Source organism: Perissodus microlepis, chromosome 2 (assembly GCF_051167445.1).
Source record: "Perissodus microlepis isolate ML-2025 ecotype Zambia chromosome 2, ASM5116744v1, whole genome shotgun sequence".
NCBI classification, from domain to species: Eukaryota; Metazoa; Chordata; class Actinopteri; order Cichliformes; family Cichlidae; genus Perissodus; species Perissodus microlepis.
The window spans coordinates 13,259,407-13,271,953 of record NC_140462.1 but is presented as its reverse complement, the minus strand read 5'-3'; the positions used below and the strand labels follow the sequence as shown (position 1 = coordinate 13,271,953).

Sequence of the window (12,547 nt, the reverse complement as noted above, 5' to 3'; positions counted from 1 at the left end):
AGTACACTATAGGTGAATATATTAAAGAGAGAAAAAATATATAGAAAATATATGACATATATTTATTGTATTAATTTGTGATTTCCATGTGGTAATATGTTTCTGAGGGGGAAATATGAAAGATTACTGTGCATAAGGCAGTGTTAGAAGGTATCGTAAAGGAAAAGCATTCATTTTATACTCAGAATATGTGTAGACCTTGCTGGTCGAACAAGAGAGGTCAATCAAATATTTTCAGTACTAAGAATATTATATAAATAGTTTGAGAGGTTTGACCTTTGAGGTTATATCTCTGTCACCTTTACACAAAGTTCATTTCAATTCCAAATGACTCCATTTACACCACTAAACTAAACCAAGGAAAAGGATAATATATATATATATATATATATATATATATATATATATATATATATATATATATATATATATATATATATATATATATATATATATATACTTTTAACACATATATGTTATTCTACGAGTCTTCTTAGCAATTTGCAAAGTTGGGAAAAAATGTGAAAAATGTTTTAACCCTGGAGAACCCATGGGGTCAGAGCCTACCCCATTGGTTTTCTAGGGAAACCATGGGGTCAAATTTGTTAATGGTGATCCATGATAGGTCAACTGATATAGACCCTCAGTTGGAGCACTTTCTTGGCACTTTATTCACCCATTTGGGCAAATGTGTTCCTGTTGCAGGGAGATAAGAGTGTTCTATGTGGGTTAATGTGTGTGTGAATGGGTGGTTGACTGGTTGTGTAAAGCGCTTTGGGGTCCTTAGGGACTAGTAAAGCGCTATACAAATACAGGCCATTTACCATTTACCAGTTAATGTCTTTAATTAAAGAAATAAATTGTAATACTGCAAAATACTACTAAATACTATTACTGAATGGGGTCCTACTTTAATAATGAAGTTCTATTGCCTGTACACTGTACAAATATATGCAAATACATACAGATTTTTACAGAGTCCTGACAAAACAACATTTGGGTTCATAGTATTTACTTCCTTACTCTCTTTCTGAAAATGTATATATAAAAGAGCATCACTGTGTGTGTATAGCATTCACATATCTATCTTGCATACAGCTGATTTAGAATCACCAATTAACCTAGTGGGATAACCCACACAGTAACAGGGACAACATACAAGCACCACGTAAAAACGATCTCACAGCCATCTTGCTGTGACATGTCTGCGCTAACCACCATTGCACCAGCAAAAGACCAGCAGGCGGTTTGTGGTTGTTGGGAAGAGAAAATCCTTGTTCTACTCCACTTCAGGAGTATGTTACTTAAGGTCCCCGAAAATCTCTGCTGGGTTTTTTTAGGGGGGACTTAAGGGTTTAATGCTGGTGTTATTAATAGAAGAGCCACAAACATCGGCTCTCAGAGGTTGAGAGTACTTTCCCTAACTACAGTACATAAATAACTTGCCAGTTAAAAATTAACATTTTTATTAATGCATTTACTTTTGACCAAGGGGGTATTTGTTAAAACTAAGTTACATCATTAACATATTTCATTTTAACGTATTGTGTCTTTTATACTATGCATGTTATCCCTGCTAAACTCTAACTGCTAAAGCTAATGTTATACAACAACTGCCTTCAATGCTCAGTCACTCTAACCCCATATAGATCACTACAGGAAATGATCAGCCTATGAAAAGGTCACAAAATTATTGATTATTAGCTCAACTTTACAACAGAGAATCTGTTCATTATTTATATGTACATTTAAAAAGTGAAGGTCAGACCATTTATAGATATTAGCAGAGAAGGTCAAGAGACAATTGTCTCAGTCTCAGGAACCAAACTTTGAGTCTATACTGCCACTGGAACAAGTAGTGACTATCTCTGCCTCCTTCAGAAAGCTCACAAACACTGGTAGGCCACACACTGTTGCAGAGAAATGCACTTAATTGTGGATTACTGTGGATGAAAGCATTTTTCAGGGTTCTGTTTGAGTTAAATTTATTGTTTATGTGAGAGAAAATACGGGACTGGTCAGAAGGACCTCTACTTTACTTCAAACAAAATACTTAAGCAGCCAAGTTTTGAACAAAGAAACATTTTCTTCGAGTTTAACCAAATTCTCTTTTCGACAGACTTCTGCTGTTAATACTTCTCAATTAAACATAAAACTTAGCTCACCAAATTTTATTTGGTGAGCTAACTGCAGCTAGTATGAAGAAAGGGGACCCTACCACATCAGAAGAACCTGGACTTTTCCCAGAGAGCAACTACAGAAGTGAGTGAGAACAAGCAAGAAAGTGGGAGAAAACCTGTGTTGTCATGCTCAGCCCCATTGAGCCCGCTGCAGCCCATTGTAGTTCTATATTTTGCCTTTCTCCCTCCCAGTTAATGATGTTCGGTTTCATCCCATGGCTCTGATGACCTGCTTACCCTGTGTCAGTATCTTTATCACCGGTGAAACACTGAGGCATCCAGCAGGAGATTGCTGCTGACTCACTGTATACAAACAACAACAATAAAAGAATATGCGACTGTAAATTTAAAAAGAGGCTAAATTTCATTTTTAGAAAACAGCTACCTCTGAGTCAAGAACAAACACAATGGCAATGTGTTGTTGATGCCAATACAAGTCTCATCCTCATTTCCACATTAGACACAGATTCCACAGAAACAGGTGATTTGTTTTTAACTCAGTACACTCACAGGCTCACAATGATGTGTCCACGTTACAATTCATAATGATTTGGCACTCTGAGGTTACCTCGATGTGTCTGCATGCATTTAGTTCTAATAAGGAGAGCCAGCCTGCTCCTGGTCACTCCAGGGCACCAGCAGCTGCAGGGGGAAAGTTTAATGCATTTCACATATTCAAATGGTCCATGCCAATTTTATTTGTGTGGATTTCCTTGACATGAAATTTATTAGAAGAATATTGGATGTGAGCTCTAGCTCACAGATGACTGTGGAACTGAATGGAGAGGAAATTAAAAATGTGAGACCCATGGAGATGTGAATTTGGTATGAATATCATTATGTTTTTAGCTTTGTGCTGATAAGACAACCTGTCCAGAAATGTGTCGCTTGTCTCTCAATCAGTCTGTGTTGATGTTGTATGTGAGCAAAAATTTAGAGCTCTTCAAATACTAAAGAAATTAATAATGATATTGGTGCTTTGTGGGTTGGACTCTTTTAGACATAGTCTAAAGAAACACCTTAAATCTGCAGTGCAGAGCTTATCTTTCTGACTTCTGGTTCTTATTTTTTAGCTTTGGAATCAGACGCTGCTCAAAACTTTCCTTGGTCTTTCCACCACCTCCACCTAGCTGTAGCTTGCTCATATTCCAGTGCAATGATTTTTACTTCCTTCACCTCCAACAAATTACACATTGCTCTATAAACTAAAAAGTAACACTATAAGATACCAGATTTTAAATTTTGAAAAACTAGGTAATAGAAAGCCAACTTTCATAATATCATAAATGCTAAAAGACTTAATCAACGTTATGAGAACTTGTCTGAGGGCTTAAATGTAACAGATATTTGTTCCTATGTGATCAGTGAAGCTCAAATTATTAGTTTTAGTACAAAATATCTACGATATCTAAATTATGTGTTGTACGCAAATGTCACTGACTTAGCTGAAAATGGATGGATGGATGGGTGGACGGACAGATGGATGGATGGATTTATGTTGATTATTTCCACAAATATAAATGATCTGAAGCACTTTTGAATGTCAAGAGCAAATCTTTACAAGAAAATGAGAAGTACATTCTCCCCTTTCTATCCTTTAGCTCTTATTTACAGAGAATGGCGCACACAAAAATATGAACAAAACTGTCCAAATCAGCACTGTCACCTATGCAATTTATTTCCAATCAGCTGCAAACAAATAGCAGAGTCGTTTGAGGTCGAGGACATGTGAGGCCAAACAAACAGGCAGAAGGTGACCATCGTAAAGTGATCGTGATTTTGGGGTGACATTTAAGCACATTAATCTTCTCTCTTTCATGCTCACAAATTAATATATACTGAGAAATTCAGCTATTTGATTCTGTCCCATTTGGATATTTTTACTAGGTCAGTGTGTTCAGATGAGGCTTCTAAACAGGCTCATCAGACAGTCTATTCACATACAAACAGCCTGAGGGACTCATTCTCTTTCTCGCTGTCACACATACCTCTTAGACAAACACCCAAACAACAGGATTTCTATTTTAAGCAGAGTACTAAATGACCAGCTCTTAAATCAGGGCCCCTGTTGTGGCCAGGTAAACCTATCCACGCTGAGCTGCTTTCCATTGTGCAGCGATGATAATGGCTTTGTTTCTCAGTCCATTTTTTCCCTTTGTCAAGATAATCTGCCCCAATCATGAATATTAGGTAATCTATTGTGTAGATTACCTATACAGTTAAAAGTGATTTAATTACTCTTATGCTTTGGGCAAATCCAAAATATTATGTAACTAAACTTGCAATATTGACATAGGGCTGAGTAACTTCAGTTGTTTTCACACATGCACAGCAGCCCTCGACCTTTTTCCAGCTCAGCTGCAGGTAAGAAAGCAAATATCAGACACTGGATCGCATTAAATTGTCTTTAACCTGCCATCTCCATAGCAGAAAAAACTAAGACAGCTCCCTTACCAAAATCAAACTGAGTGTTTCCTGCAGTGAAAACACATCTACAGCAGACCTACCTGCTACTTACTGCACGTGAATAAAGGACTTCAGGCCTGTTTGAAATTCATGCTGATATTTAACAGATAAGTGGTAACAAATGGGACAGAAATGGTGTGTTTAGTATTCTTGGTGTGCCTGTGCTATGTCATTGTATCAGCCCCGAGGTTCTGAGGACATGTGCTAGCCGGCTGTCTGTGAGTCACATTTTACAACCTGAATCTAAAACTGAAGACGATACTGGTGCTGTGGAAAACATCACATCTGGTTCTTATACTAAACAGATGACACCATGAGAGCATATTGACTATTGACCAGTTACTGTAGCACTGGAAAGACTGGTTCCCAGAACTGGGTGCAATGATGCAATCATATCCATGCTGCAGACGGGCTGCATAGTGGAGGATGCTGGCCCCTGTGATGCTCCACTGTGCTGTCTCCATTTATGTTTACTATCCATACCTCAGACATTCAGGACTTTTAGACCTTTAACTTAAGCAAAAGGTTGAAATACTTGTGCCACTCCATCCCTTCCTCATCTGCACTTACCTCTGCCTATACCCTGAGACAGTGACACCCATCATCAGCCTTCAAATGTATGACAGTAGTGAGATGATGCAGCAAAATTGCATCTCAAGAACATTAATCAATTTAAAAGGACTCAAAAGGCATTATCTCCTCATGTCAAAACTGTCTTCAGTATAATATATAATCCATAAGTGATGGAGCAATTGCTATAGATGTTTTTTTTCCTGCAGCTGGAGTGTAACAGTCTTCATAAACTGTTATCCACACCAGTGATCTTGCTCCTAGACAGACATTGTTCACAGTTAACCCGGGGACTCTGGTATAGCTGGGATCCCCGAGGTTCTAAATGATGTAACTTTAATCCTGGTGAATAAACAGCAACACTACAAAGCTGTAGTAACAAAAGGCTCGGGAAGATTAAAATACAAATAAAAAGCTTTAAAGACATTCACTTTAGTGTGACTCAACATTAATTTACATGCAGTCAGCAGGTTCTTTCTTTTGAGGTTTGTCCCTAAGAGAAAAGCATAAAACATACAAATAAAATAACTCTACACAAGAAACAGATCTATTATTATTTACCGTAATTTTGTTTCACACAACAAACTTGGCAAATCTCATAAAACCTGATGCAAAAAGCCAGATCTATCATCCAGTATGGAACACAAAAAGGCTCTGAACCCACAGTGCCCTGGGACCAGAGTGATGAATCTGGCAAGGACTATGCTGCACAAAGGAGCTGCTAACAGAATGCCACTCCCTGAGGGCCCGGAGAGTCGACATCACAACAAATGCTACACATCTAGACCCTTTCTCATGCAAATATATCGCATTAGTGCACTGTATTTATGAGTGTTTGCGGAAGAAACAAATATGGAAAGATTTCCACTATCGAATGAATGTGCAATATATCTGATGCTGAACTCACACCGTGAATGTTTTAGTCCAAAGATGATATACTTGCTGAATACAAATCAAATCTGCTGGCAGCTGGAAAAATAAACGTACCAAATCAGAATGTAAACACAGGCTAGAGTGCAAACTATAACACATTCCTTGTTTGCAGTTAGGAGTAACATATAAACATTTAACAAATACTGTATATTTTGCTTAAATAGACTGGGATGTAACGTAACTGGGTCTTTTTGAAGCAGTATCAACAGACGGACTTCTCAGCTATGAAACATACTGATATTTTTAAAATGCAGTCCGTCCTGCAGATATCAACAAATTATATGTGTGACACAAAAAAATACTGCTGCAGCATTGGTAATGAATGCGTAACATCACTATAGGCAGGATGATAGGTATACCTTGTGTGATCTTACACATTGTTTTGTCGATTTTAAAGGTTAGTTAGCTTTTTGAATCCAGAAGTCAAGACTAAAAGATGGAAGGTGACTGCACAATTAATCAAATTTTAATCTCAATCACAATTTCAACTTCCTGCAGTTTTAAATGAACGTGATTGACTGATAATGAAAATGTGTGCTACAGCTAGACATGAAGTAAAAGCAAATCAAGCTCTCCCTGACAGCGTGCCTGCATGTGCCAATCACAGCTGTTCCTTGCACCGCAGAGCCTGAAATTTCCTAAATTCACTTGACTGCAGTGATATACTACATATAACAGAACGTCAAAAACAAAAATCAAATGTCTGGCACAGCTGAAGGCAAAGATTTTGATCCTAGAGGCAGATCATTACCCGTAGTTTGGATATAATTCAGATTTAGGGCCAGTGATGTCAACCTAGAACAATTGTCCAATGTCACTTCAGATGTCCAAGATAAGTGACCAAAAAATACAATGAGTAAGGAAGGTTTCAGGAAAATGGTCAACATACTAGTAAAAAAGACATTATCGCCTCGCACAGTTAATTTTTCAAAACAATAACAGCTGCACTATATGCAGATCATTGCAGGGGAAACAGATTTTCACAGGTTCAAACAAATAAAGTTTAAGACTTTATAGTTTGCTTCTAGGAGATGGAATTAGATCAGGACAACACACCTTGTTTTACACCACAAACTCCTACAACTAACAGTTTGTCAATTTTAAAGTACTTATACAGTACTTAAAATCTTCTTTTTTTACTCTAAATAAAACAATAATAGAAAGGTGAACAGCATAGATATGTATCTATTTTGTAGACTGTGTCCAACACTGTACAGTGACAGTGTGGAGAAATAATAGAATCCAGACACTATAGTGACAGAAACAAGAAATAGCAACATACTCCAGGGATGAAACAGTGTTGAACAGTATTGAATGGCACATTTCACTATATGCTAATTCAATGTGCTTAACCCAGAAGATAAAAACATAAAAACATGTATGGTGTAGGTTTACAATAAAGCAGTAAAAATAACAAATTCAAATAAAACAAGACAAACAAAAAAACACCTATGGAGTGTAAGGCTGTCTGAATAAAAAGGTTTAGAGGTTGTATTTGAATTTACGCACACATTTAATAATATCTCAGGTCAGCAGACAGCTCCTTCCAAAGAACAGAACCACAATAACTGAAAGCACCCTCAGTATAGTGAGACTGATCCTGTCATCTCAGTCTGACGACCTGAGAGTTCTGACTGGTTAATAAACAGTGAGCAAGTCAGAGATGCAGTGTGGGACCTCACCATTGAGAGCTCTGTGATATAATAGGCTTAATCCTTGAAAGGATTTTAAAGGTAATTCTATATTGCACTTGGAGTCAGTGAAGGGACTTCAATACTGTGTTAATGTGGTCAGATTTCTGTATAGTGTGATTGCTTATGACAGTACTAAGTGAGATCATGCAAATTGTAAAGAGTAATGGACCAAGGGCAGTGCTTTGAGGAACCCCTGATTTAGGTTTTAGGCAGATCTAAAACTGCTAGTTAAAATAAAAACTTCCACCCACCAGATATGAAGATATGAACCAATCAAGAATCTGACCTGTTTAACCAACTATGTCATGAAGCAGTGTGGGATCATCTTGACAGAGGACAGAGCAAAAGGAAACCAACATCCAAAAAGCTTTTCTATGTCTTTGAAGAGGCCTGGAGAACTATTCCTGAGGACTACTTAAAGAAATTACCTAAAGCTTTCAGACTCTGTTGAAGAATTAAGATAATCACACCAAATATTGGCTTTCAAGTTTGTTCACATATGACTCTACATGTTTCAATAAGACGCTGGACATCTTTCCCATTTTCTAACAACACATTAAAGAATGAGGGGTGGCTCAAGACTTTTGCACAGTGCTTTTCTGTGTGATTCTGTTTATAAGAATCTGCATGATTCTTATAAACAGTGTGTTGAGCTCTGCCTCCAACACCAGGCAAGTGTGCATTCATGTAAATTGAGGGCATATCTACACTGGCATGGTGTAGCAGCTCATTATTTTACTATCAGTCCTTTGGCAAGGAAACATATCAGTCAGGGGAGGTCAGCAGTGAAGCATCCAGATGTTCAGCAGCTCTAAACCTACATTTGAACCCAGGTGACTAGCCTATTACCTAACCTGATTCAAAATGCACCTGGGGAGACTGGAAGAACATGAGACTCTGGGAAATTAGTTGATTTGAGTTAAGCAGAAGTACAAAAAGAATCCAGGGACAAAAAATAATTTGTGCTAGATGGAGGTGTAAGAGATGGATGAAAACCAGTCCATCACAGAGCCTTTAAAATCCTGGATTCCTTTACATTTCATCATATTCCTGATCATGCTTAAAGGACTTAAATTAGGGTCTCTGAACCTGTAAACTTCAATAAAGCACAAAATATTTTAGTGAGGCAGTAAGACTATGACTTAAAGTAGTGTAAAAAAAAAAACCTAATAAAAGGGTGAAACTAGAGACATGACCTAGAGCTAAAAATGATGCAAGTAAAGGAGACCCTTACGATGGAGACAAAACAGAAAACTGTAATTAATATAATAGATTTAACCATCCACATATTCTGTTGCTAACTAGTAATGCTTGTCACTTCTCTGTGCAGCTCTGGGCTTCCAAAGAGCAAGCACACACACTATAACCATTCTGTGTCTGGGATGTTTAAATCAACTGATGAACCATGAACTCATCCATTAACACATCATTTCCAGCATTGTGTGATCGGCTACAGTAGCGAGTATAATCGTGTATGATGCAGTTTGTTAATGGACCTCTAGATAGATGAATTTATAGAGGAGAGATTTACAATCTACGTCTTCCTAACACCACTGTAATCCTAATCCAGGAGCTAAGACCTCTGAAGCGCTGCACTGAGTCTGTAACCACCACATCTCGTATACACTGACCACAACCCACATGCTTTTACAGATTTAGAAACAAAAATCCTTCAACACCTACATGGTTAATGCAAAATAAAAATGTTTTAGGTATACTTTTAAACATTTGAGTTTAACTTAATAGCAGAACAACCTGTTAACTATTTCTGCACAACATGCTGTGTTATAAATGTTTGAGTAATCACAGACTTCCAAGGATGGTAAAGGATGGGAAAATAATTTGAGGAGAGCTTTACAAATAAAGATAACCAAAACTAGAAAACGTTAAAGATCTCTACAACATCAGTTTTTTCGGGTCACTGCTCTGTTTTGTTTGACTCAGTAGAGTGGAGGAAACTACCATAAGAACCTCTACATCCCTGTTTTCAATTGAAATCAACCTTAATTAATTTTTTAATCCAAAGTAATCATTAATATTTTCTCATTAAGTATAAAACTCTACTATTTTATTTTACTAAACATGTAAACAGTTTTTATAGAATATTAACATTTATAAATATTCTGCACACACATACAAGTACACACATAAATTTCTCCCACCACTACCACCCCAGCTAGCCATTCTAGACATTAACAATTTAAGAGTGTGGACTTTGCATGTTGTTCCCGTGTTTACATGAGTTTTTTCCAGGTACTCAGGCTTCTTCCCACAATCCAAAGGCATGCAATTAGTGGGGTAAGGTTAATTGATCATTCTAAATTGCCCATAGGTGTGAATGTGAGCGTGAATGGTTGTGTTAGCCCTGCGATAGATTGGTGACCTATCCAAGGTGTACCCTGCTGCCAAAACAGAATAGAAGGGATGGATGGATACAACTCTATGGTCAACCAGTATTTGATTTTGAAAACACTAGAAGACTAGAAACACTTGGTAGAAGACTAGTTCAGGTTGTTCTTCTTTTGCTTTGTCTTGTTTTTTCCCTGCTATTTTAAATAAAAACATCTGATTCTGAGTCAGACGTATGCAGTGAGGCTGTTGTTTCAGTAGGATGCCATTGGTGTAGTCAGAGTAGTGTGTGTGTATGTGGGTGGGTGTATGTGTGTGTCTGTGGTTGGTTGGGGGAGGTTACAGTCTTTATATTGGACCCCTGTGAGTCTAAGTATGTTTTCTGGATGTGGCAGTTTACCTCCTGAAGTACTTTAATGGATTAATTGTTTTCCCTCTGTCCCCTTTAACATGGAGAGAGGTAATACCCTTTACTTGGCATGGGGCTCATCGCTTTTGCTTCATCAGTTATGATGCCCCGTTTGAACAGCGTGCTGTGGAGTTGTGTCTGTGCTTGATTTTTGGTAGCCACTTAAAAGACAGTAAAAAAAAAACATCAATGGGTGAAACAAACCGCATCCATTCTGTTGCGCTTCCCTTCATTTTTTGGTTCATGTCCACATATGTCAATAAAGCAAAACTAAGCTTCCAAGACAGTTAAGTTTTTACTCTTGCTTCTTGTAAAACAACAAAAAAGAAAGAGGTAAACCACACAATTCTGAGAAGTCATTACATGCTAACCCTGTTCAAGGATAACTAGCGTGCTATTACCAATACATGCCAACAGCCATATGTGACATGTGTTAGAATGTCTTATCACTTGATTTGACCTTGTCTCCTGGTCTTGCCTCCCTTCTGACTGATGAAGTGGAAGGTGGCAGGTTCGGGTTCGCAGTGGACATATGTCTATGCATAAAGCAGTGCTTTGGAAAGCAGATTCAGCAAAACCACTGAGTTAAGTAACCAACCCAGATGTTAGATGATGATGCTGATGATGGGATGGGGCTTAGCAATGCATTATAGAGTCATGCATGCACATCATCATCATTCAACGAAGCAAACATTAATGTAGAGAGTAATGCATACATATGCTCAGTGTTTAAAAATAACTCTTTGCGTCTTTAACTTGTTTTTTAGTCTGGATTCTGGGTAGGAAATTCAAAGATTTATAGCTAATTAGCCTGTGAAAGATTCAGCAGCCTGTGTTACTCAGCAGGTATATGGTGACTGCTAAACAAAAAAACCGTCACCAAGTCCTGTACTGTGAGGTCTTAAGTAAAAAAATTCCACATTATATCCAGATATGAAATTATCTAAACGTACTCTGGTTTGTTTATGTCAGACGATTTAAAATTGTCCAATCAATTTTGATTTTTTTAATGTCAGAAAACTTTCCGAAAATGCCGAAAAGATTTCCTACTAGTCGTTTGACGACGTAAACTCAGGTCTAAATTACCATCCTCCTCAAAAAAAACAAAAAAACTAAAAATCGTTTTCAAGTCGCTACCCATCATTAGATCATCTGTATAAACTGGAGGGGAAGAACAACTTTGCCCCAAAACCTACCTCTGAAAAGCATTACGATCCAAATATAAAATCCAAGCGAACACGGTTTCCAAAACTTGTGGCACCGCATGCTGGCACCGACCAGTGAACTCCAGCGGTTGCTAGACGGGAACTCTGATCCGGCTCGGCGGTGGAATGAACATGCGGCTGGGGAAAACGAAGGGGACCGGGACGGCGTGAGAGATTTGCAAAAAGAAAAGAAAAAAAAGACTGACAGACAGGAGTGCGGAGTTCAGATTGGCGCGTTCACGCTGCTTCAGTCTCCCTCACACGCACACAACGCTGCACAGTGCACCTCCTTCCCAGCCTGAGTGCGCATCACAGGTAACACAACAGGATACAGTAAAGTAATAGCCTCTGTCACGGGAGTGTGAGCACAGATGAGGCTGATGAGATGCTTGTAACCCAGTAATTGTGTGCTAACCCTGAAAACTAGCTCACATTTGAATGTTAAATCCTACAACATGCTCACGAGACACTGACTAAAGATTACATTAGTGTCTACATAAACTCAACTAGTCTAATCAAATAAAGATGCGTGTGCGTGCCGCCCACTTATATTGCTCACATTCTGGGGGTGATAATGTTAGTGTTTGACCTCAGGCAATGATGTAACGAAACCCTGAATGTAAAGTCCCCTGAAGTGATGGAAACAGGACTGTGTGTATGCTGCCCCAGTCACGCCTGTATACACTGCAGTCTATTACAGTAAACAGTAGAATTAAACAGGGACTTTTTTTTTAGATGTTC

General features: G+C 38.1%; 1 protein-coding gene across 1 annotated transcript in view; it reads right to left on the bottom strand.

Moving 5' to 3' along the window:
* Positions 1-12,264, bottom strand: part of LOC146392470 (neuronal acetylcholine receptor subunit alpha-7-like) — a 33,314-nt gene extending 21,050 nt beyond the window's left edge. Inside the window, exon 1 of the mRNA XM_084948127.1 lies at positions 11,798-12,264. Within this exon, the coding sequence (XP_084804253.1) occupies positions 11,798-11,867 (70 nt within the window). The 5' untranslated portion in view covers positions 11,868-12,264. The remainder of the gene's footprint in view (positions 1-11,797) is intronic.
* Between the last annotated feature and the right edge of the window lie 283 nt (positions 12,265-12,547).